Source organism: Amblyraja radiata, chromosome 1 (genome assembly GCF_010909765.2).
Source record: "Amblyraja radiata isolate CabotCenter1 chromosome 1, sAmbRad1.1.pri, whole genome shotgun sequence".
Classification (NCBI taxonomy): domain Eukaryota; kingdom Metazoa; phylum Chordata; class Chondrichthyes; order Rajiformes; family Rajidae; genus Amblyraja; species Amblyraja radiata.
This window is the reverse complement of record NC_045956.1, coordinates 153,338,168-153,365,159: the sequence shown is the minus strand read 5'-3', so window position 1 is coordinate 153,365,159 and position 26,992 is coordinate 153,338,168. Positions and strand designations below refer to the sequence as shown.

General features: G+C 40.4%; 1 protein-coding gene across 1 annotated transcript; it reads left to right on the top strand.

Moving 5' to 3' along the window:
* Positions 1-434: 434 nt before the first annotated feature.
* Positions 435-26,776, top strand: onecut2 (one cut homeobox 2). The gene is made up of 2 exons (XM_033033069.1): positions 435-1,945; positions 21,271-26,776. The coding sequence occupies exons 1-2, from the start codon at positions 844-846 to the stop codon at positions 21,561-21,563; spliced, it is 1,395 nt and encodes a 464-aa protein (XP_032888960.1). The 5' UTR covers positions 435-843; the 3' UTR covers positions 21,564-26,776.
* Positions 26,777-26,992: the final 216 nt, after the last annotated feature.

The window sequence follows — 26,992 nt, the reverse complement described above, 5'->3', positions numbered from 1 at the left end:
AATTTCATTTAAATTGTACCCATTGTCAACTGGAACACAATAATTATATATATATATATATAAATTGATACGTGTTAGAATCTCGAAATTCATTTGGAATTAGATGAGCCTCCTCATCAGTCAGAAATTAAGTATTGGAAGAGGTTAAGAAAACACTGACTTACTCAGAACCCGGAAGCTAATATTGCTTGTGAAAAAAAAAGCTAAGGTCGTTGACGCGGTGGTGAAGGCTGGCAGTGGAGGCTGTGGTGCTGGTGTTGGGATGGGGAGCGGGGGATGGGGGGTGCAAGTGGAGTAGATTTGGTTGGGGATGGGGAGGGGGGTGGGGGGGGGGGGGCTGGAAGTGGGGGGTGAGAGGCAGATAGTGCACAGCCCGTCAATCTAACCTGATAACGGACATCCCGCCCCCCATCGTCACCATTGGCTAATCCCTCTTCAGGTCTTTCCACCCAGGCCGATTGAAGAGGGAAGGCGAGCCTCTCATACGCTCTGGACTGGTGTCCGTCAGAAACACTCGCCACCCTTCACGGTAGCAATTTAGGTTGAACCAGGAGCGAATGCGTCTAGGGCTGGCTCCAGCTGTCCAAACAGTCGACGTAGGAGGAGGGCAGGCTCGGACATGGAGAGAAACAGCATTGACCCGCCTGAGAGTTATCGGTGATCTTTGCAACCCGTGAGGCCTTAACATTTTCATCTTTCTTTTCTCTTTTGACATATATATGTGTCTGTACGTATGTATGTGTGCATATGTTATCATCCATACATGCATACATATATGTAGCAAGAAAATCCTGTGATTTACCAAGCCGAAGGGAGAAAAAATTCTACTCGTTAATGGACTGAATGAACAACGCGTATAGATGTATAGCCAAAGACGTATATGCCATGAACCCGGAGATTACAATGGACAACATTGGGAATTTGCATGGTGGAATAAGCCATGAGCATTCAACGGGCGATCTCATGAACAGCCATCATCGGCAGGCGGTTTCGGTGGCTCATCGGGAACTGACGACTAGATCTGCAATGGTATCCGGTATGGCTTCCATCCTGGATGGGACAGGGGATTACCGCCCGGAGCTTTCCATCCCGCTGCACCCGGCCATGAGCATGTCCTGCGAGTCTCCACCTGGCATGGGCATGAGTAGCACCTATACCACACTCACGCCACTCCAGCCCTTGCCTCCCATATCCACCGTCTCGGACAAGTTCCACCACCCTCACCACCACCACCACCACCATCACCACCATCACCACCAGCGACTCGCGGGCAACGTGAGCGGGAGTTTTACCCTGATGCGGGATGAGAGGGGGTTGCCTGCCGCCATGAACAATCTCTACAGCCCGTACAACAAGGACATGCCCGGGCTGACACAGAACCTCTCTCCTCTGTCCAGCAACCCTCTGGGAAATGGCCTTGCTTCAATCCACAACAGCCACCAGGGCATCCAGGGCTACGGGAGCCACGAGAAGATGCTCAGCCCAAACTTCGAATCTCACCCGGCCATGCTGGTCAGAGGGGACCAGCACTTGCCCCGGGGTCTCGGAGTCCCGCCGGCGGGCATGATGCCACATCTGAACGGCATGCATCACCATCACCACCACGATCACCCAAGTCACCATCAGTCTCACGGGCCAGTGTTGGCTTCGAGCCGCGATCGTCCTCCGTCCTCCTCCGACGCGCAGACCACCAGCTCGGGCCAGCTGGAAGAAATTAATACCAAAGAAGTGGCACAAAGGATCACAGCGGAACTCAAACGCTACAGCATTCCGCAGGCGATCTTCGCTCAGAGGGTGCTGTGCCGTTCACAGGGAACCCTCTCTGACCTTTTAAGAAACCCCAAGCCTTGGAGTAAACTTAAATCGGGACGGGAGACCTTCAGGCGGATGTGGAAGTGGTTGCAGGAGCCTGAGTTCCAGAGAATGTCAGCCTTAAGGCTCGCAGGTAAACCGGGGTTGATGCATGCAGTTTGAGATGGAATAGTGAGATTTTGTGGGAAATTTAAAAAAAAACCCGTTGCTAGTGGACCTCCACAAAAGCCGTTGTTGGATCCATGCTGTGTTTCATCGACAAGGGACGGACTCCCGTCTCTCTTTGTGATTACAGGCGACGGTTTCAGTGTTGCAGGAACACCCATGCATTTTTTGTCCTTTTTGTTTCTCCACTACAACCAGCGCACGGTTTATCCTTGGTCTGGATCTCGCATAATAGCTCTGTGATGAGACAATTCAATATTCCCTTAACGAAACGACACACCCACAATAGTAACGTGGTCGGGCATCAACATCTGATTACCATTCAATTAATGCTGGGTTCAAATGCTTTTTTTCCCCTTGATGGACACCAAAGCAATTCGCAGTTTCGCTCTCCAAATCCCTACGTATTGCCTGCCTTTATGTCCATATCAGGACCAGAATTACACGCGCCTCCTTTGTAATACGACAGCCTTTATTCCTTTAGCTTCAGCCCCGTTCTAGAGATCTGCACGGATTAAAATTCGTAAGGGCTAAAATTTACCCTAAAATTTACACTGCCAGTTTAAAATTGGCCATAAGCAATCAGACTGATTTCTGTTAAATCTGCGGCACTCGGCTGGTTCTCAAAACACGACGGTTCTTTTTTCCGAAACCTAAATTTTTTTTTTTTTGTTTAGTCAGGATTGTGGTATTTTCTGGCGGTGTAGTATTCAGTCTGTAATACGTCTGTAATCAAGAAAGGACTAAAATGTGAGCTCCCGTTTTCAGGCATTTAAACAAATAGGCGCAGCACCATACGTAAACGGCCGTTTTGTTGTGGAGAATCCCAGCGAGGCGGCAGAGGATGGACGAGGTGGAATTGCTTTTCCGCCCTCTGGCGGCCACTCAGTCCGAGCTAATTCCTATTGTGTCGTTTATTTTGCTGCGATTGGAAACTATTTAAGATTATATAATTACATTTTACATTTTGAAAATCATTTGTTGCATCGTTCTGCAATCTTCTTTGATATCTGCATACAATGCCGAGGTGTTTCTATTTCGAAACAATTGAAACTAATTGGTGATTAGGTTGAGAGAGCTTCTTTCAGTGAATTAATTTTAATTTGGCATAGATATATCTAGAAAAACTTTGTATCCTCCAAAAGTACATGTTTAGATAAATAGACCGCCAAGGCTGATAATTTAACCTTCCCAATTCAAAAGGACAATGGAAGCAGCACCTATCACAATGCGAGGCTGGATTCATATATCTATTTCACTACCTGAGGTCATCTTAATAACTGAGGATTTCGAAAAGCGGTTTTATATTATTGGGCATTAGTGACAATTAGATATATTTTAACGACTTATCAATGTGGGATAGAGAATAATACATCACGGTGGTGCAGGGTATTTTACATTTTTAACAGGAAATTATAAACTTATATTACGTCCATTTTAGGTGATATATTAATACAATTTCTCATATACAATGTTTGTTTTCATCGTTGCTGTCACTATCCGCTTAAATAAAGCAGATGGAGTAACTCAAGGTCACTGGCATAATTGTTGAAATTACTTTTCCTTTGAATCTTGGCTTTTATCTGCGTTTAAGGGGGGGGGGGGGGGGGGGGGGGGGGGATACACCCTCGCGAACTGAGCCTAAAATACGCTCTGCACGTCTTACATGTCAAAATTATTCAATTTTATTAGCATTCTATTTTAAACGAGGTTTAGGCTTTCACTTTACACACAACTTCAGAATTAATTAAAATCTACATTTAAAAAAACTACAAACAATTTGACATATTTCCATTTTGTAGCTTGTAAAATACGGAAACAAGTTATCATTCAAAATTACATAAGGCATAGCCCTGCCAACAATTATGGTGAAGTATTTGAGATTACAAATTGCCAAATTAGCAGGTTATCTAGAATTAAAAAGCATCCAATCGATATGGTTGATGAGCAGAAAATACCTTTCTGAAACGCTCTCTAGCCATTAGCTTTACAATTCAGCTGCGCTTCTGACCTGAAAGAGGTGGAAAATACATTTTAAAAACTGCCCTGAAATAACAAATCGGTCTGATCGCGAATTTGCTTGTCTGGCTATATATATAAAAGATGGCCAGAACTGCATCTTCTGGATTATATGACTGCCAATAAATATGGAACACAATCAAAGCCTCAGAGTTAAGCCACAAACAAAAACAACGGCATGTTTTGTATTTGCATTGAGAGCATTTTTTTTATTTGTGGTTGTACCCGTGACTTTCAACCTGCCTCCCTCAGGTTCGCGATCAATTCTCATTTGAATAATTGGACTGTTCATTGCACAGCTGATTTAGTGTATATAAACACCGTGCAATAAAATGAACAACCCTGACAGTAAAATAAACATTTTGCAAAGTATGTTCCCTACTTCTCAACCTATTGTGCGAGGCCCAGCATTACGCCATCGCTGCTGCACAATTAATGAGTTAAGAGGTTCGTCCGACTGCAACAGGATTCAGAAGATATAAATTATTACAACGTCTTATTAAAGCTCGCCAAATATAGACCAGGAGGGGGGAAATCAACATTTCATCCAACGTTTGGGATTCATACCAGTCCTCGTGAGAGCGATGGTGGTTAAATATGAAGCATTTTATTTTTGAAACATAAAATGTGTGCTGTGGCTGAATGTTTTTTTATATTTGGCCCAGTGATAAAGATATGCTTACCGGCAAGTGCTTTGAAAAGAAGCACAGAGGCCGCAGATATGAATTATTAATGAAAATCTCTGCATGACCGGTTGCATACTGCAACGTCACCCTTGCTTTGGTTTTAAGGAGGAAAAATCTGGGGGACTCATTCGCCGCTGGAGCCGGTAGCTTTGTCCGACCAGTATCTTCCTCTCGCGATGGCTCCGTAAATGATTCATTTTAGAACCCTCATTTGGTGAAAATGCTAAAATCAAACTGCAATAATGGCAAAGTGTGATGGACATGCAAGCGAGGCTTAATGTGAAGTGCCATCCGTAGAACAAATAAATTATACCCGATACCGACATCAGTGTGATTCCTTTAATCCTTCCGTCTTCTCACAGTCACTCCGATCAGTTGTAGGTTATTGTTGGCGCAATTGGGAAATTAATAATTGAACCCCTCTCGATCCTGGTGTTTGCCTCTGGCAGCCCCTTGTGTGAAAGGGTTACACCTTATTAATGTTCACTAATGTAGAAAGATTCCTAAGACTGGCTGCAGATGGAAGGATGGGATCGTGGGGGGGGGGGGGGGGCGGGGGGGGAGGAAACATGAAACAGTGGCATTTATTTTTATCACAGCATTTCAATAAATGTGGTTATGTCACTATTAAACAAAAATCTGTGTATATGGACGTGGATCGATGAGGATAATCTTTAGAAGATTAAAAGGGCATTAATGCTGGCAACAATAACATAAACCTAAGGACCTGGTTAGACATTGATTTGGAATCTGATCCGACTTGTTCCAGTAAGACTGCTCCAGTCTTCCCGGCACTGCCGTTCACATTATCATCCCTTTGTCTCCTGGTATTTTGAGTACCCTGCTCGGTACCATTTTAACGTCCTTTTATTTGCACAGTTGATGACAACGTGAGTCCCTCTCCCACACCGACGTGTCCTATTAACAGACAGTGTTACTGTTTTTTTAGTTGTGCATGCATTTTGTTTCGTTTTGCATTCATCCCGAACGTATCATGTCAAGTCGTATTTATTGTCATATGCACAGGTACAATGTAAATCTTGCTTGCAGCAGTATTACTGGCACATAGTCCCAGACAACCCTCAAAACACTTGATGTACAAACTTGTAAATATGAGCGTGGCGAACGATGTAAAGAATTTCATTAAAACATTAATAAAAGTAAGTTTTCAGGCATTCAATACCCAAATGACACAAGAGATTGACTATTTTCAAAAATGATCCATGAAGATTCGTCTTCCTGGATCTCATTAAGGGGCTAAGTCGATCTTATCAAAAGTCGACAATGAAAATGATATGTGACAGAATTTCGCACTTTAACCGAAATTAATTAATTTATGTTTTAATCGATGCCACTTGTTATCGTCAACAAAATACGACATGAAGAGTATATACGGCGTTTCAGCCTGAGATCTAAACGTATGCAGACAGAAAACTGCATGCGTTGTGGCGGCTGCGTTTTGTGTGACAGGAATCCAATTAGCGCAGTAAATTGCAATTCAAAGCGATTGGACGTTGTGTTTTTAAACTGGCCCGCGCGGCGCTTGTTGAACGTTTCCGCACCATGAACATTGCATTACAGCGCGTCAATGCAAATTCAAATGTGCTTCAGATGTGAAAGACTTGTCGGCCTAAAGTTTTTGCATTCGAGCCTGAATTAGGCGCTCTTCTGGGACGTCGGTATGGGCATGATAAGAAATCAGAAGCATTGTAAGTGATGTGGAAAGGAGGGGGGAGGATCTATATTACGATACAGAATCTAGTTACAATTTCCAAGTGCGGGCGCTTACCGTTTTTTATGTTTCACAAATAATGCTGAAATCTTTGGGAAGGTCTGAGTGTATAATTATCTTCACAAATACTACGAAATTCATTATTCTGCAGGCAATTGCTGCTCGATGCATTTTATAGCAAACAATATTTGAATAATATTTGTTTTATCATCCCACATACTTATTACGGACGGTCTAGGTTGGAGATTGTGGTTTACACGTCTGTTAGTCAAATTCTTTCTGGGTTGTATTATAGCGCCACATTGATTGTTTGTTATGTTATATTTGAAACTCTTTGGTTTTTAAGGCCTTTATTAATAGGTTTAGGTCTTGCTCCAGATATGTCTGCGATTTCGTATTTCACCTGCCGCTCTATTGAACAACGTGTCGGGGTGGGGGGTGGGGGTTGGCGGGAGTTTGACTTATTATTACCGGACTAATACTCAGATCTTTCACATCTTCCCAATGATTTAAAATGTTTTTAAACATTCTAAAATGTTTTCCATACGTAATACTATTAACAATTACTTTGCATATTCCTCCTCTTGCCCCATAAGTTACATAAAATAATACTTGTATGATTTAGAGTAAAATATACGGTGATTGAATTTTTCAATTTATGACACAATGTGTAAACACCAAACATATTTCAGTTACAAAGCTGATTTTTAAAAATAAATATTATTTTCATTGCAATCTTTGACTTAATTTTGAGCGATGTTTGGCAGCTTTAAGAAGAATGGGCCGTTGTCAAACATCATGCATACGCGCTATACATAATATACAGATTTTAATAGCATAATTGTATATCGATATTTATGGTTCTCTGGGGATTTCCGTTTATCAATAGGACATGTAACAATGTGAAAACAACCGAGCGCAATTTAGACGGTACAGTATTCTGCTGATATGTAAGACCAGGGTGTTAACCAAAGGCTCCTGTAGTATCTTTGGTCTTAACTGTAGTTTGACTTCCGTATATTGAACCACCGTTACAATCAAACGCAACGTTATTTTCAGTACATGTGATTAACGAAGAATTCTAAAATCTAAACCAAATTAAAATGTATTTGAGCAGGTACATGGATCGGAATGGTTTAGACGGATGTGAGCCAAATGCGGGCTGGTGTGACTAGTGTAGATGGGGCTTCTTGGTCGGCATATGGGCGTTGGGCCGAAGGGACCGTTTCCGGGTTTTATGACTCTGACTCTAAATTAATATAATGGATACATCTTGTGCAAAGTGCAGCGAACCTTCATCACGAAACAATCTTTCCACTTTAAGTAACATAAGATGTTGTTTCTCTTGTTGTAAGGTTCAGTTTTAGCTTTGACATTGAGCTTTTTATTGGCAAAGCTTAGCTCGTGTTTATCATGATGGATGTGGCGATGTTTTCAAAGTGATATATGCTGTGTGAAAGTAAAAGCTTATGCCCCAACCCTCCCCCGCCCTTACCACCCGTTTCCAGCTCACTCACGCTGCTCTGTGTTCTGAACATTGTTACACTGTGCAGGTTGTTGTGTGTGCGTGTTTCTTAATTTAGAAATTGCTGGCAACGCGTGTTTCTACACATCAATCCTCCTTGGGTCTGAGAGACGGAGTTTGCGTTCTTGTCCCCCCCCCCCCCCCCCCCCCCCGCCCCCCGCCCTCCTCCTCTCACCTCTATCATAAAAGAACTTTGCCCAGTCGGACCGCGGGTCAGTGCAAACAAGCCTTTGTTTTATTCGTGGTGTTAGTGACTCGCTAACATCGATTTTCATTTTGTCACAACTTGAGCAAAAAACAATGGCGAATTCGCCTAGTGAAGCTCCCCATCTGAGGCTTTATCAGCAACGACACCCATTTGATATAGGAATAGGGAAAACCTTCGCTATCGATCGCATTGATCCAGTCTTTCCCTTTAAGGAAACCGCACGTTCAAAGAACCTCTTGCATAGATTTAATGTTTACCCGGATGTTGTTCTTTTTAATACTCCATTGTTATTCGATTTGTTACTGCTGGGAAACACAAGAACACCTAAAACAAGCGTTGTACAAGCATGAGCACTGAGAGGACAATGACAGAAGGGCGTCATTACTACATGCTCTGTTAGAATAGACCTCTGCACCAGTAAGTGCGCCGTTTTAAGGTGCAAAGAAGAAATTATATAATTCCCATTTTTGCATTCGGTCTTTGTCTGAGTTTACCTTGTATCAATTCTGCACACATTGTAGATATTCATTTTGAGTTGTATGGAGTTGCAATGAATGTCTTGGATCTAGTATGAAACATTTACGTCATCTATAATATAATTCAATAGAACGTATACACAATCAGTATTATAGGCGGGACAAATACACACAGCAAAGCATACCGTTTAATTTTTATTGCCTCCATAGATTGTGATGAATATTTTAGTTACATTTTCTAATGATTACACAGTCAGGTAGGTTATATGCATCTTGCACGCGTTTATTATTTTCTCAATATACCGCTAATTTATTTTAAATGCGCCCCTTTTTTGGGACATTTATTAGGGCAAGTCAGGGGAAATACGCAGTATAAAATATCATGACAATGTGTCTACATTAAGCAACGTTAAATCAAAACGTCGCGGATGCTGGAAATATAAAATGGAACAGCAATTGCTGGAGTTGGTCAGCAGTTGGGCCAGCGGCAGTGAAAAGAGAAAGCGAGCTACCAGATACAATTTGTGATCATTGTTCGGGACTGTATCAAAAGGAGATGTAATTCATAAAGATCTATTTGGGTAGAATTTTTGATACCGTTGATAAAACATATTCCAATAAAAGTGCATGCAGGAATATGTCTGATATAATACTAAATTTGACATGTCTACGTTAAATACGGGCGATTATCTAATTTGACTGAAAACCCCTGTTTGTACGAATGACAATAGAGCGTTTGAATGTGGTTGATTCTAAATAAAGAAAATGAATACAATTAAAAGCAAGAAAATGCCTTAAGTTCACCATTGTTAGCGAAATCCATATTTATTTTTCATTTGTGCCTCGTGTTTAAATAAGAATATAAGTCATAAAGTTCCGTATCTGCCTCGGTAATTTCACCTATCAAATCAATGCAATTCTTGAATATTTTGAAGACCAAGGCCGCTGGGGGAAGGGATATAGTGTTTGTGACTATTCCAGGCTGCACTGGTTAACTTTACAGGTAATTAGAGCCCATTATTGATTTTTTCATTTGTAATCTTAATAGGATGCGTGGTTTTTTTCAATCCATGTCTTCTGAACTCTATATTTGGCTAGATGGTTATGCAATAGAAACAGAACAGTAACACTCCATACTGCGGCATGAAATAACGGACGTGCAAGATAACCAGGCAAGATGGAAACATGGTGCAAATATATAAATTCACAACAAGCCGAAAGAGGCCAGGGAAACACTGCAATTAGTGCATATCACTATGAAAAAAAAGCGAAAAGGGATAAGAAAGCAAAATAAACAAAAACACACTTCAGAGGGACGTGGAATAAGAAAGTGTCAATTGGACAATACCTCGGTGATCAGTCAGAAGGGCGGCAACTCTGCCACCACTGAATACGTGGGACAGAGATGTCACCAAACAAACCGCGATCCTCTTAATTCTGCATCGGGCTGATTAAAACAACGTTTACGTATTAGTGTTTTGTAGTTTGAATTTTAAAATATATAAACATCTTGCAAGCGATTGGAATTCGTTATATTTTAACAGGTGGAATAAAATTATACATTCCAATTCTATTTTATTGACCCGATATTATCAACGACATTCACACATTTCCGATGTACATCTTCCTTGGTTCTTACCTCACCAAAGTGAAAGAAATAGTAGTTTAGTAAGCCAGGTATCAAACTTTAGATATTTTGTTGTTTAACATATTTTCAAAGCCACGTCTACGTCAAAGTACTGAACCCTAAAACTAAGTTGGAACTAACCAGATAACTGTTTTTAGATAAACAGGGAGGACTTTAAAATATCCAAGAATCCAAGAATCAGATAAACCATGTGCACGTTGTGTGTGGTTAGGTATACCAGTGAATGCAATAGAGGCTGGAGTAATTTGTTGGACAGTATTTTAAAAGGACAGAGTCCAACATTTTTGTTTCGTTCAGTGAACCAATTCCACCCATTCCGACCAATTTCGTTGAATAAACTTGTTTTCAAGTAAAGAACGTGAAACAATTTAAGGAGCTTTGTGTAAGTTAATGGGTTTATTAATCTTCTACTGAGTTCAAAGGGCAAGGTTCAGCGTTGGTGCAGGGTAATTGTTGCCTTTGCAATATGTTTCTATGCCTGGATGTGGTTGGGGAAATTGTAAAGATTAGCGGCTTCACGCTGGGTTATGCAGATTGATTTTTGTTATACATATATATTTAAATTAATCAGATTTAATATTATCTATAAATATGTATAATATATAATCGATGTCATGTGATATATTCTAAAATCAACTGCATAGTACGCGTGATCTACATCTATACTACACCACACACACACACACACACACACACACACACACACACACATACACACACACACACATATGTCTCACATGTATGTATTTAACCCTTTGCTTTTTGACTAGCGTTAAGCATGGTTTATGCAACCAAAAAAAACAGGATTAATGAATCATCACATCGCAGGATGTAATTAGCATTTGAACAGCGTCATCAAATTGACTTTTTGACTGGTGAGTCTGATTGGGAAATACGTGCTCGCACCTTTTCATTGTCCTATCTGGGACACATGACAATAAACTCTCTTGACTTTACTTGACTTCTGCATGGCAAACGCCTTTATTGCCACTGACGTATTATATGTTTTTTTAAACTGCAGTTACTGTATTGCGTTAAACCGTAACCCAACAGCGATAAAATAATAATTCTAAAGGCGTTAATCTGGATTAAACAAACTGAACTTCTTAACGCAGGTTATTAATTTAGTTGTTGATTAACGTATATAACACCAATATTAATAAACATCTTGATAATCATTCACATTTTCACCCACAAATGGAGAACGACCTTTATAGAAAATGAATAACTAACATTTATGCTTTTTATTTACTTCTTTTGTTGTTATGTATATTAAACAATCTCAATGAAATTCAAAACCTGCGTAAAATGTGCCATTTGTTTAATCTAGATGAGCACCTTTAGAATGATTATTAAGCTGATAGTATTATTAAATATATTACCGTTGATATTCAATAGCGGGCCCCTTGCAGATTTGGGTGTTTGAGAGATGGATTTCAACCGTAAACAATGGGAAATTATTTTCATGTAGATAATAGGTGATATTCTCACATGATATTAATGAATGTCGGACAGTACCCGGCATTGTCTCCGACCTGCTATTGCAGTTGTAGCGGCTGGAGTTTCAACTGCAAAATACGATCAGTTACTTCACTGGAACATTCAAGTTCACCCCAAATAGAAGTTAAACTGGAACAGCTCTGTCTCTAACTCGTTTTCACCAAGCCCACAGATAACAATGGCCTATTTCCTTTATCATCGTTAGTTTTGCATATCTTTCATTCATTTGTTCGAGTTCTCTCTGTATCACAGTCTATGTTCTCCCGGCTCTCATTCTGAAGAAGGGTCCCGACCCGAAACGTCACATCCCTTCTCTCCTGAGATGCTGCCTGGCCCGCTGAGTTACTCCAGCTTTTTGTGTCCATCTTGTAAACTCTTTACTCTATTACGCAAAGAACACACGTCTGGCGGCCTAAGCGTACAATTAATCGACTCGTTGATTGGCTAACTTGTTAATTTGATGGCGTAACACAAGCTATCTTTTTATTAGCATTCTCGTTAAGGCTATTTGATGTCACGATAATTGGCGTTGTTTTGGAAATTTACAAGCATTTGGCAATATTTTTCGTTTGGAATGAGACAAAGACTGATATCAAATGATATAACAAAGGATCCGCGCCGAACACGGATCAACTAATCTATACTATCTACACATGACCCATGTCCCTCTATATCCACGTGCCGATGTCAAAGCCACCGCCACCTCTGGCAACGAGTTGCTGGACCCACCACTCTCTGTATTAAAAAAATACTTGTCCCACACATCTCCTTTAAACTTTACACCCTTCTTCTTGAAGCTGTACCCTCTAATCTATGACGGGGGGTCTCTGATGGTGACGGTCTCTGGTCTGAGACAGTGGATTAGGGAATCAGCAATATTCTAGAGTAGAGCCGGAGACTTTTATTTTGTTGCCTTTGAGGTCAGTAATATAGTGGATTTATCCAGAAATTATCAGAGCTCATACTTGATGTATGTTCCCTCAAAGTTTCGGCAGTAAATTAAACTGTCTTTTGTTTTTTTTTTAAGTGGGGTATAAGGCTCTCCGTTATGGCCCACAATGTAAAGAATGAACTAACACTTTCCACCCCACCTCATCCTGCTGGGCAAATGAAGAGTAGTTGGTAGCTGCAATTCTTATCATAGATGGTGAACTCGAGCGTGTTTGAAAGTAGTTTATCACTGGATCATAGTCACATACAAGTCAGTCTATTGAAAGCGTGCTAATGATGTGTGCATTTTTTGTTTTTTGCAAGACGTTGCTCTATATTAAACCCATAGTTGGGACAGTGCTGAAATTGCTGCAACCTTTCCAAAACTCGCCATCATCATTATGTTTCGGCTCGAATTGAGATTGTTATTTGACGTGTTCATTTTTAATTACGTTCTTAACTGTTTAACATAAATCTCCACACCAAAGCTCTTAAAGATAGCGGAGTCAGGGGATATGGGGAGAAGGCAGGAACGGGGTAGTGATTGGGGATGATCAGCCATGATCACATTGAATGGCGATGCTGGCTCGAAGGGCCGAATGGCCTACTCCTGCACCTATTGTCTATTGTCTATATTCATTGTCCTATCAGGGACACATGACAATAAACTCTCTTGAATCTATTGTCAATAGGTTAAATATAACTGGCAACAAAAAATAGAGCAGAGCCAGTGAATAGCATAGCCATCGCGCCCAAGCCTGTTCTAACATTGGTTAATCTTCTGTGCTGAGCTTGCGATCCCTCATCTCAGACGCAGTGGTGATGATACTGTTGACTTCACTGTCCTTGAGTTCTCTATCCAGCAATCTTTGCTTTAGAGGGGATGTTTCGGTAAGGATAGGTTTGAGTTTAGCTGCGATTGCTCTGAAAGCCGAAATCTAGAAATCGAGGTGGGGCAAATGATATCAAAAACGAATATCATATTATACAAGTCAGGAAATATTACCCACAGAATAAAGTGAGAGCAGAGAAAAATACCGATGACGGCGGAAGAGACGTTTAACGGTTACAGTTACCAATGACAAAAATATTTCATTAGTTCCAGTAAGTTCTCAAAGAGGCAGCCTCTGAGAAACATACACTTGGCTTCACAAATAAACGCTGATAATTAGTTTACATAACTCCCGACCCCTGGTGTTTAATTCCTGTCAGCACAGTTTAGTTTATCAGCGATGATTTTCGAATCCCTTCCACACTGCCAACATTTGCAGAATGCATCGAGGCATGTTAGAAATAACTTATTGACCCAAAGCAGTTACGCCATCGACGAACTTTACTCGTGTAGTTGATCAATAACTAAGAACCGATAATTATCTGGATTAGGGAACTAACAGGCATTCCGAATGTATGTTGACTGGTTCAACCTTTCATTAGGATGATCATATTTTTAAATAACAGCGTTGGCCATTTTGATGCCATACCATGCATTTGTGTTCTGTTTTGAAAGTAAATTCGGTCGGGATTAGAGGCAGATGATAACAACTTGAGATTCAAAGCCAACCACGTTAATTAGGGGCCGCTCAGCCATATTTATGTTTCGTATCCATATTATTCATGGTGATTAGCAAGTACAATCCTGATTTTTACACTTGGAGAGTATGGCTTCGGCGGCAAACAGAATTCGAGCCTTGTGTGTGAGCATTCTGATTTGTGATTCATTCATTTGAAAAAATAAAACAGGAAATCTGAAGCGACCCTTTGAACTTAAGTTAATTATTCACAGAAGTGTCAATCATTAGTGCAAAATAATGCTTTCATGTTATTCTATAACGCCCAATCGATTTCACTCATACATGGCTTGACAGACGATTGTATGTACAACACCGCCACCGTCTGGTTATAGTTCCTTCCTATCTCCTATGCGCAATAAAATATTATTTATCTCACATTAAAAATCAATAATAATTCCGTTTTCTGGAAGCTTCGTGGTTACAGTATTTAACAGGATGTGTGTGTGTGGTGTAGTATAGTAGATATGAGAGATAGAGATCTAGGTATAATATAGAGATATATAATATAATAAGAGAGATAATACTAGATCTATATCTCTAGAGATATATATAGTTTAGATATGATATAGATAGAAATAGAAGACATCATACTAGAAGATAGATAGATGATTATATATAGATAATATATACATCACACACAGTATATAGGAGACTTCTACATATTATGTATATATATATAGATTATATATAATTATTATATTCTATTATATATATATGTATATCTACAACGGGAGTAGATCCACACATCTACTATTTATCCTGTTAAATACTGTAACCACAAAGCTTCCTGTTATATATCCTGATATATATCTACTGTTAAATATATCAAATCGAAGAGAACAAACAATTGCCCAACCACGGTAGAAAATTCAGCACCGCGGACAGTCTCAATAGACAATAGGTGCAGGAGTTGGCCATTCAGCCCCTGGAGCCAGCACCGCCATTCAATGTGATCATGGCTGATCATCCACAATCAGTACCCCGTTCCTGTCTTTTCCCCACATCCCTTGACTCCGCTATCTTGAAGAGCTCTGTCTAGCTCTCTCTTGAAAACATCCCGAGAACCAGCCTCCACATTCTCTGAGGCAAAGAATTCCATAGACTCACACCTCTCTGTGTGAAAACGTTTTTCCTCATCTCCGTTCGAAAAGGAGATTATTCCTTATTCTTAAACTGTGGCCCCTGGTTCTGGACTCCCCCAACATCGGGAACATGTTTCCTGCCTCTAGCGTGTCCAAACCCTTAATAATCTTATATGTTTCAATCAGATCCCCTCTCATTCTACTAAATTCCATAGTGTACAGCCGCACCATTCTATCAATATATGACAGTCCCACCATCCCGGGAATTAACCTGATGAACCTACGCTGCACTCCCTCAATAGCAAGAATGTCCTTCCTCAAATTGGAAGACCAAAACTGCACACAATACTCCAGATGTGATCTCACAAGTGCCCTGTACAACTGCAGAAGGACCTCTTTGCTCCTATACTCAACTCCTATTGTTATGAAGACCAACATGCCATTTGCTTTCTTCACTGCCTGCTGCACCTGCATGCTTACTTGCAGTGACTGATGAACAAGGACCCCAGATACCGTTGTACTTCCCCTTTTCCCACCTTGACTCTATGTAGATAATAATCTGCCTTCCTGTTTTTGCCATCATAATGATAACCTCACATTTATCCACATTAAACTGCATCTGCCATGCATCTACCCAATCACCCAACATGTCCAAGTCACCCTACATCCTCATAGCATCCTCTTCACAGTTCACACTGCCACCCAGCTTTGTATCATCTGCAAATTTGCTAATGTTACGTTTAATCCCTTCATCTAAATCATTGATGTATATTGTAAATAACTGTGGTCCCAGCACCGAGCCTTGCGGTAATCCACTAGTCACTGCCTGCCATTCTGAAAGAGACCCGTTAATCCCTACTCTTTGCTTCCTGTTTGCCAACCAATTTTCTATCCATGTCAGCACCCTACCCCCAATACCATGTGCCCTAATTTTGCCCACTAATCTCCTATGTGGGACCTCATCAAATGTTTTCTAAAAGTCCATGTACACTGGCTCTCCCTTGTCCATTTTCCTAGTTACATCCTCAAAAAAAATCCAGAATATTAGTCAAGCATAACTTCCCCTTCGTAAATCCATGCTGATTCGGATCGATCACGACGATCAGCATGGATTTACGAAGGGTAAATCATCTCCAGAGCCCTTAGGAGATACAGTGCCCTCCATAATGTTAGGGACAAAGACCCATCATTTATTTATTTGCCTCTGTACTCGACAATTTTAGATTTTTAATAGAAAAAAAAACCTATTCCTTCGCTCCATAATTGCTGCCTCACCTGCTGAGTTTCTCCAGCATTTCTGTCTACCTTGTATCATCAATGGAGATAAGTGAGCCAGTACCTTCAGCAGCCATACGTGGCCAGGACATAATGCCCCCACCACCGTGTTTCACAGATGAGGTGGTATGCTTTGGATCTTGGGCAATTTCTTCTCTCCTCCATACTTTGCTCTTGCCATCACTCTGATATAAGTTAATCTTTGTTTCACCTGTCCACAACTTTTTCCAAAACTGTGGTTGCTCTTTTAAGTACTTCTTGGCAAACTGTAATGTGGCCATCTATTTTTGCGGCTAACCAGTGGTTTGCATCTTGCAGTGTAGCCTCTGTATTTCTGTTCATGAGGTCTGCTGCGGACAGTGGGCATTGACAAATCCACACCTGACTCCCGAAGAGTGTTTCTGATCTGTCGGATAGGTGTTTGGGGATTTTTCTTTATTATAGAAAGAATTCTTCTGTCATCAGAATTCTTCCCTAAGGAGGACACAAACAATCTTCCTGATATAGTAGTGGCCAGAGGATCTGGGGTGATGGAGGAACTGAAGGAAATCCACATTAGGCAGGAAATGGTGTTGGATAGACTGATGGGACTGAATGCTGATAAATCCCCAGGGCCTGATGGTCTGTATCCCAGGGTACTAAGGAAGTGGCTCTAGAAATTGTGGCGCATTGGTGATAATTTTCCAATGTTCTATAGACTCAGGATTAGTTCCTGTGGATTGGAGGGTAGCTAATGTTATCCCACTTTTTAAGAAAGGCGGGAGAGAGAAAACGGAAATATAGACCAGTTAGCCTGACATCGGTGGTGGGGAAGAAGCTGGAGTCAATTATAAAAGATGAGATAGCCGAACATTTGGATAGCAGTAACAGGATCGGTCCAAGTCAGCATGGATTTACGAAGGGGAAATCATGCTTGACTGATCTTCTGGAATTTTTTGAAGATGTAACTAGGAAAATGGACAAGGGAGAGCCAGTGGATGTAGTGTACCGGTACTTTCAGAAAGCATTTGATAAGGTCCCACATAGGAGATTAGTGGGCAAAATTAGGACACATGGTATTGGGAGTAGAGTGCTGACATGGATAGAGAAGTGGTTGGCAGACAGGAAACAAAGAGTAGGGATTAACGGGTCCCTTTCAGAATGGCAGGCAGTGACTAGTGGGGTACCGCAAGGCTCGGTGCTGGGACCGCAGTTATTTACAATATACATTAATGATTTGGATGAAGGGATTCAAAGTAACATTTGCAAATTTGCAGATGACACAAAGCTGGGTGGCAGTGTGAACTGTGAGGAGGATGCTATGAGAATGCAGGGTGATTTGGACAGGTTAGGGGAGTGGGCAAATGCATGGCAGATGAAGTTTAATGCGAATAAATGTGAGGTTATCCACTTTGGTAGCAAAAACAGGAGGGCAGATTACTATCTAAATGGCGTCAAGTTGGGAAAAAGGGAAGTACAACGGGATCTGGGGGTCCTTGTACATCAGTCTATGAAAGTAAGCATGCAGGTACAGCAGGCAGTGAAGAAAGCGAATGGCATGTTGGCCTTTATAACAAGAGGAATTGAATATAGGAGCAAAGACGGTGCCCAACACTTGGTGGCGAGGGTTGTGCTGCGGGCCCTGGCTGTAGCCGAGCTTGGTGCTCGAGCTGGAGTGATAGTTGAGCCCGGGGCTTGGGATGGGGCTGTGACTGGGGCCGAGAAAGAATCTGCCGCTAGAAGCAAAGACGAGCCTGGGTCCGTGGTCAGGGGCGAGCCCGGAGATGAATTCGTAGCCTGCACTATAGCCCAGGTGACGGGCAAGCTGACGGCTGGAGTCTACAGCCAGGACCAGGCCGAGTATGAGAACCAGGCCAAGTTCCAGGCCCTGGTGCTGCTCTACGACCTGGGTAGGTCCTGGGGCAGGAAATGGGAGTGAGGGGTGGAGGATTGGGGAAATGAGGAAGAAGGAAATGGGGTGGGGAGTGGGGTGGTAGAGGGGGATGGGGAGTGTGGAGGAGGGAGATGAGGAGGGGTAGAGGAGGGAGATGAGGAGGGGTAGAGGAAGGAGATACCCCCTCCCTCTCTACCCCCTCCCTCTTTAGCCCTTCTGCAGTTGTACAAAGCCCTTGTGAGACCACACCTGGAGTATTGTGTGCAGTTTTGGTCCCCTAATTTGAGGAAGAACATTCTTGCTATTGAGGGAGTGCAGCGTAGGTTTACAAGGTTAATTCCCGGGATGGTGGGACTGTCATATGCTGAGAGAATGGCGCAGCTGGGCTTGTACACTCTGGAGTTTAGAAGGATGAGAGGTTATCTCATTGAACCATATACGATTGTTAAGGTCTTTATTCTTTGGAGCGCAGAAGGTTAAGGGGGGACTTGATAGAGGTCTTTAAAATGATGAGAGGGATAGACAGAGTTGACGTGGATAAGCTTTTCCCACTGAGAGTAGGGAAGATTCAAACAAGAGGACATGACTTGAGAATTAAGGGACAGAAGTTTAGGGGAAGTGGTGGAGGCAGGTTCGATTTATCATTTAAAAATAAATTGGATAGATATATGGACGGGAAAGGAATGGAGGGTTATGGTCTGAGTGCAGGTAGATGGGACTAGGGGGGGAAAAAAAGTGGTTGGCACGGACTTGAAGGGCCGAGATGTCCTGTTTCCGTGCTGTAATTGTTATATAGTTATATGGTTATATGATTGGACAAGCTAGAGGCAGGAAACATGTTCCCAATGTTGGGGGAGTCCAGACCCAGGGGCCACAGTTTAAGAATAGGGAGTAAACCACTTAGATCGGAGGAAACACTTTTTCTCACAGAGGGTGGTGAGTCTGTGGAATTCTCTGCCTCAGAGGGCGGTGGAGGCAGGTTCTCTGGATGCTTTCAAGAGAGAGCTAGATAGGACTCTTAAAAATAGCGGAGTCAGGGGATATGGGGAGAAGGTAGGAACGGGCTACTGATTGGGGATGATCAGCCATGATCACATTGAATGGTGGTGCTGGCTCGAAGGGCCGAATGGCCTACTCCTGCACCTATTGTCTATTGTCTACTGTCTATCAGCTGTGGAGGTGTTCCTTGACCTTTCAGTCCCTTTGTGATTAGTAAGCTCACCAGTGCTCTCTTTCTTCTTAATGATGTTCCAAACAGTTGTTTTTGGTAAGCCTAAGGTTTGGCTGATGTCTCTAACAGTTTTATTCTTGTTTCTCAGTTTCTTAATGGCTTCTTTGACTTTCATTGGCACAACTTTGGTCCTCATGTTGATAAACAGCAATAACATTTTCCAAAGGTGATGGAAATACTAGGTGCTGAGGGCTCTCTTATACCTGCATGAAGGAGGCAATTAAACACACCTGAGCAACTACAGATACCTGTGAAGCCATGTGTCCCAAACATTATGGTGCCCTGAAATAGTGAAACCCAAAAAGTATAAAAATACCCTTTAATAAAATCTGACAATGTTCAATTTAACCACATGTGATTTTTTTTTTTCTATTCTAAATCTCAAATTGTGGAGTACAGAGGCAAATAAATAAACGATGGGTCTTTGTCCCAAACATTATGGAGGGCACTGTAGTTATTTTCAGGATTGTTTTGTAATAGGCTGACGACAGCCTGTTCTGGATTAAGTCTGCTTTCTATTGGATTGGAGTTGAGTGCACAAATATCTTGTAAAACAATTCACTTTACCCAGCCTTCCTGAAGACGTCAAATGAGGCCAATGAATTTGCCACTCTTCGGCCATTAAAGCCGACTCTGTTCGGGATACAACAGAAGAGGCTCGCTTAGGGGGAAACTCTCCCTCGTACCAGACGGGATTTAGGAACAGGGAACACCAAATTGTTTCATTCATTCCAGACTGAGGGCAGCCTGCTCCGATGTCTCTGTTGTAAGTCTGGATCGATCTATTGATGCCATTTAACAGGGTCGACTGCAGAGCGTTGATAGGTGCCCAGAGTGCCGGGGCCACCATGACCGTAGAAGGCGGGTGAGCTGAGTTCCCTTTACCAGTCACTTTCTTGGGTTTTGTGGCCCGGTGTCCGGGAACTCCAGCAACCGGGACGCAGCACCGTTGCCAAATGCGAGTCTTTTATCACTTCAGTCTGTGGCCGTTGGGCGCCAATCCACTTAATGTTAAAAGGGATCACATCCTAAAAGTTCGGGAATTAGGAAATTTGATTTTAAACCCCCTAGATTCAAAGCATAAACCGATAATTGATCACAATGCGAAACATTCTAAAAACATATAGCTGGGGCAACGTGGTCGGAAAAACGAGGAAACATGTTTCTAGATACTTCTCGGAATCTATACATACCTGAAATCCGAGAAGATTTGGTACAAACATGCATATCAATAAAATATAACGTTCCACACAGGAAGGGTTCCCTGCGTCCTTGGAAACAGACTCAAACCCACGACTGAATATTTTTCAAAAATAAGGAAAGAAAATAAACTATTAGCCAAAAAAAACAGATTATTATATGTATTGTCCTTGAGTTTTGTTTAATACCTGTGTGTGTTTTGATCCTCTGTCAGAACATGGTTCGGGTTGATTTGCCAGCAACCAACTCATCACAAAATTGTCGCGTTTAAAAGAAGATTCATGATGGTTAAGGTAATCTTCTTTAACATTTTTTTTGTTATCTCTCCTCTTCGCAGCATGCAAACGCAAAGAACAAGAACAGAACAAAGAGAAGAGCAATACACCAAAGAAGCCACGGCTAGTTTTCACTGACCTCCAACGCCGAACTCTTTTCGCCATTTTCAAAGAAAATAAGCGTCCATCCAAGGAGATGCAGATCACAATCTCGCAGCAGCTCGGTCTGGAGTTAAGTACCGTCAGCAATTTCTTTATGAACGCCCGGAGGCGAAGCCTGGACAAATGGCAGGACGAAGCCATGTCAAGCCCAGGCGCTTCATCGTCGACCTCAAGCACTTGTACCAAAGCATGATTGAGGACAGTGCACTTGAACTGGGCACAACTCAACACTTTTTTCTTTTTCTTTTGCTTTTTCAAGAGGCTGTTCAGTGGTGAGTGCATAAGCACAATCTTCATTAACACACTTTTTTTTTTCCAATTGAATAGGGATGCCATATAATTTAATGCGTCTGGCATTAAAGGTTATCCCCAAATTCTCTTGGGCGCCTGCTGCACACTGACACCGAACCTGAGGCTCCGTTTTGGTGCATTTTCAGATGTAATCAGGCAGGGCATAATGAGTTATTTTGCCAAGCAATAACTTATCCAGTGCTTTGCCTGAAAGTTAGAGGGAAAAGAATGAACACCTTTAATCATAAAGTTCATCTGTGAGTTGGCTCGGTTGTCAGTTCGTGGTAAGGCGACACAACGACATTTGATGTGGGACAACTTGCACAGACACCAAAAGTAGGAGACGCCCATTTTAACCATGATTTTTTAAAATAAACATCAATAGAATTATTGGAGAACATTTGTACAATCATGCTACCTCATCACTGATCGGCCTGTTTTATGATGGGCTGTTGGTGATGAGTACGCAAGCACAAACTATCAAAACACATTCTGGATATTTTCAAACCTACCTTCAAGCTACACAATTTGATTTTTTTTGAATGATGCCATGAAACGTGTGCTTGCCACCGTATCCACTCCTTGGGTAGAGCGGATAATGGTGAGGGTGGCAGCATTACATTCATGCACATTCCTTTCATTCTATTCACTGGCATTCTGTAATGTGTAGTCGTGTGGTTGGTACCCTTTTCCTTCTCGCCCCCCCCCCCCCCAGAAAACCCTAACACCCGCTGTTAGCTGTCCTTGTTAGTAATAATTGTTTGTCCAACAGTTGCAGATCACTATGCATTCATATACTTAGTTTCAATTCCTGAGCAAGGCTAGTTTAGTATTGCAAACGCACTGAGTAGCCCGTGGAAAGGGGGGCTTCCCATGTGCAGAAGCACAAGCATTACATAGCTTTATTTTTCCTAAAAGGAGGCAACAAAGTCTCTCTTCCTCCCCCTCCCTCCTCCACATGTGCACATTCACCACTGAACGGGTCCTTTTAGAACATCCCCGGCGTGTTCAAAGGCAAGCCAAAGGCTATAAAGACTCTCATGAAGACACTTGATACTTTTTTTTCTATTTATTATAAAATCGAAACCAAAGAAACTTTTTCTGCACCTAATTGTTCTGCAACAAACTTGTAAAAAAAAAAGCACGTCAGGAAACAACATAGGCACTGTGTTTCAATGGATGTCTTAGTCGTTTTAGGGAAGCAGAGTTTTGAAAGGGTTAAAACGCAAAGTAGAAACAAGAAGAGAGCAATGCAAGAGTTATCGCTGCTTCATTTAACGACATTCTCCGCCTCTTAAAGTTGAATATTGTCTTTAACGTGTGCCTATGCAGTTTTTGAGAGACGTTGTACAGAACAACAGAAAACCTCTTCCGCTTCAACCAAAGTCAGCTTCACAAAGTCGTGGATCTGTTTGTATTTTTTATGCAACACAGTTGAATACTGTTTGCATCACTGGCCCGTCCTTCAACGACGGGTTAAGAGAGGGAAACCCCCTACTCAATTTTACAATTTCCTTTTAATTAGCAAATTCCAATGGAACGGATACCGACAAATGGATCCAAATGGCTCCAAGCACAAGATGTTAAGGTGCAGATTAAACACCTCTACCAAAGACAGCAACCTATTCCCATATCGCGGTAAAGGTAACTAAATATGGGAGGGTTTGCATATTGTATGTTGTATTACATTAATTACTAAGCATTACTGTGGCATCTGATTTTAGTCATATAACAAACATTATACAGATCCAATATTTCTTACATGTTTCCAGTTGGATAATTTAAATGAAATAATAATTGTAATGATTCAATTTATTCTAATTTAATACAGTTCATTCAATATTAATATATTTTAAATTAATTTACAAGTACTGTCAAATCTAGTTTAAGATTTATAATTTTCTATTTTGAAATGTTGACATGATAATTATTTAATTTAGAAGGCTCAGGATCTATTGAATAATAGATATTTTTTCATACAGTTCACTTCATCGCAAGCACAACAAGCCCACTGGTAATGTTCATCAATGATTACAATGGCTAATGTATCATTTGTGCTTTAACCTAAGAATCCTATGCGTTTCTTTTTCATTGTGTGTCAATTGACCTTTAGCTCAGCATCTTGTGCATGGAGTTCATGCACACGTCTAAGATGAGTTCAACTTTCAAGAATATCAGGAAATCTCCAAGAACTTTACAAAAAGAAGACAGTGCAGTATTGATGTACTGTATTCCAACGGCTTTATCCAGGAATGTGGAAGCTTTTAACCTTAACCAAAGCTATATCCAAAGAAACCAAACCGATTGGACCAGCAAATTGAAGGTAGTCCCCACAGAGAGAATCAACAGTATTTTCCCAGTGCAGCTTTTATTCTTTTTTTATCAACTTGGTTGTTAAAAATAGGTATACAATACTGTGGCAAAAAGATCAGACAATTGACCGTGAATTTTGCATTGCAAGTCACAATACCCACATACCATGTAAGTGATTTAACTAACAAAAGTTGATTTCTAAACAATTTAGTAATTTTAAAGTGCTTTTGACTGTAGATTAGAAATCAAAAAAAGCTATATTAGCTTTGTTATTATTATTATTTGTATTATTATTTCAGTATTTATTGTAAACTATATTTAAATAGTGATTTTTCTCTTATTTATCAAATATTATAAATGCATTTATAGTAAAAGATGTAGTGCTTCAGAAAGCCTCAGGTTTTCACACTGTCTGCTTATTTTGTAAAGCAGACAAGGTTGATTTATTTAACTTTGACTTTTATTTTTTAATTGGGAAAAAATGCAAATTATCAACGGGAGTAACATTGCAAGTATATAACTATACACATAACTGCAAATTTCTGTAGATTTAAAGGACAAATGTGTTTTTTCCCCCCAAAACGTGTCAGTAGGCATCCATTAAAAGAAGAATATGATGCCTTTTGTGCAGAAACTACCTGAGCCAATATCCACCATCTTTGTTATTGTTATCTACCATTTGGATTTTAGGGCCTTCAAGCACTACATCTTTTATTCTCAATTTTCAATGCCAAAGAATTATTCCACTATAAGCACTGAAAGATAACCCTTCAGTCTTACTAGTAATTACACGGATGAGCAATGATTTTATATGGAACAATACAGCATGTACTGATGGGAAAGTGAATACATAACAGGAAATATGTTAGTGATCTTTCCACCATTGTTTAGCCCTACGTCCAAATGGCTTTAGATAACTTCTTTTGATTGTGATGAAGTCTTTAGCATTAGTGACAAGAGACAGAAAAAAACCCTGAACTCGCTGCTTCCAGGTATGAACTATATGTAAAAGCTCTTTCTACTTCTAGTGAGAACCAAAGAGGCTACCTCACTGAATTTTTCCATTTGTAATTTTAATCGCGTCGATGATACCAAAGATACCAAAGATTTCTTTCTCTGCACGGTCTGCCTTTTGCTTCTGCTCATGTATAGACTGTCTCCTAAATACAGCTGCAACTCAGATACCCCAAAGATCTAAATGGCCATGTGCACTGATTCTAAATGTGTGCTTTTTTTTCTGTGCTGTTAAAAAATTCCTTAAAAGAATCCATCATCAGAGATCAAACATACTATGTTTAACGTGTTAGAGAACCTTCATCGTAATGCTAGTAGTCCATATTTTTATTCAGAAAAAGCTAATGTCACCAGCATTTTGCTGTATTGTGCGTTCTATGTTAAATATCAATCCAAATATGCAGCAGTTCTGATTGGGATTAATTTTAAATAATTTGTTTTTACAATGTGTGACTATTCTATTTATTTAATTCCATTCTTTCTAAATTAAAATTAGTAACATCTTCTAAAGGAACCTTGAGAATACATAATTGAATTGGTAGTTCAATCTAAGGGTTGCCATTATTCTGATAGTGATATGATGATTTTTTTAAATGGGATAGTTGCAGCTACCAGGTGCCACTCAGATTCTCTTTGTTTTATCAGCACTAGTTAACACGCATATATATAAATATATCTATCTATATTTTTCTCTATTCTAAACAGGAGAACACATGCCACCTAGTTAGTTCTACAATTGTAATTCAGTGCCTGATTTAAAAAAATATTAGTATAATGTCAATTAAATTCCTAAAATAAAACACACTGAGAATATTTTATCAAATGTATTTTTGATCCTTAAGAGATTAAACGATGCAACTTGCAAATTTAAAGTTCACAAAAAAATGTAATAGGGAATAAAACCTAAACCTAATAGAAATATTCATCTGAACTGAACTGTTCTTTGAAAAAGTCATGTACCCTGAACCTGATACTAGAATGAATCTTCTGCTAATCCCCTGTGATCTTTTGGGGGAAAAAATGATTTGATTAAAGCAATTGTGTTTTCCTTGCAGTTTAATTAGCATTGTCTGTATAAATACAAAACTGAAGGATCAGAAGCTAAAACCATAGAAATTACTAATTAATGTTTATTTCCAAATAAACTATGCAAAGATTATTTTAACACATTAAAATACCTTCACCTATTTGTACCCTCACAAACTTTCACTTTATTTTTGCTGCCCTGGGCCATATTGAAACGCTCTCTCTGATGTATAAGCATGCAAAATGTTCGCAAGTCTTGTATTTTTTATAGGAATTTCAAGAAGATGTCACCCTTCTATTCTGGGAAGATTAATTTGGATTTCATTTAACTTATTTGTACTCAGTTGATATCAACCAATCCAGTGCCTAGATTGTTCAATAGATCTTTAGTAGCATTATAATTTACCCAAATAATATGCACAGAAAAAAAATAAAAACACATCCCGAATTAGTGCCCACCATTACCGAAATACCTGTTTTCTAAAATCTAGATGCACGCTTTAGTTGCAAAGTGTGATAAACCACGGGACGAGTGCCTTGCTTGAACCAAAGCAGTGTTTCTTTCCAGTTTTGAAACCTCTGTGCATTTTTTTATTCCTGTGAATACCTCAGCTTCAAAAGGCCACCATTTTTTTAAATTGCTGGTGAGCCCAATACTGTGGTGCTTTGCAATGCTACCATGCAAAGAACTAAACAAAGATACCAAAGTTTTCTCTCTATCTCAGTCTCTATCTTCTTTCTCTTTAAGATACCAAAGCTTTAATAAAACAAAACGATTTGAGTAGGTTGGCAGCGCAGACCGTGCAATCCTTACCGAATTTTCTCAGATATACCTCATAGATAATAGTGTCTAGAGTGATGTTATTATAGCATATGTAATAAATTATTCACTCGTTTTTTGGTAACTGTGACTATGATATTAAAAAAAAGCTTTATACGTTTTAAGTTGTGATTTTTGTAATAGTTGACAGGTGCGCT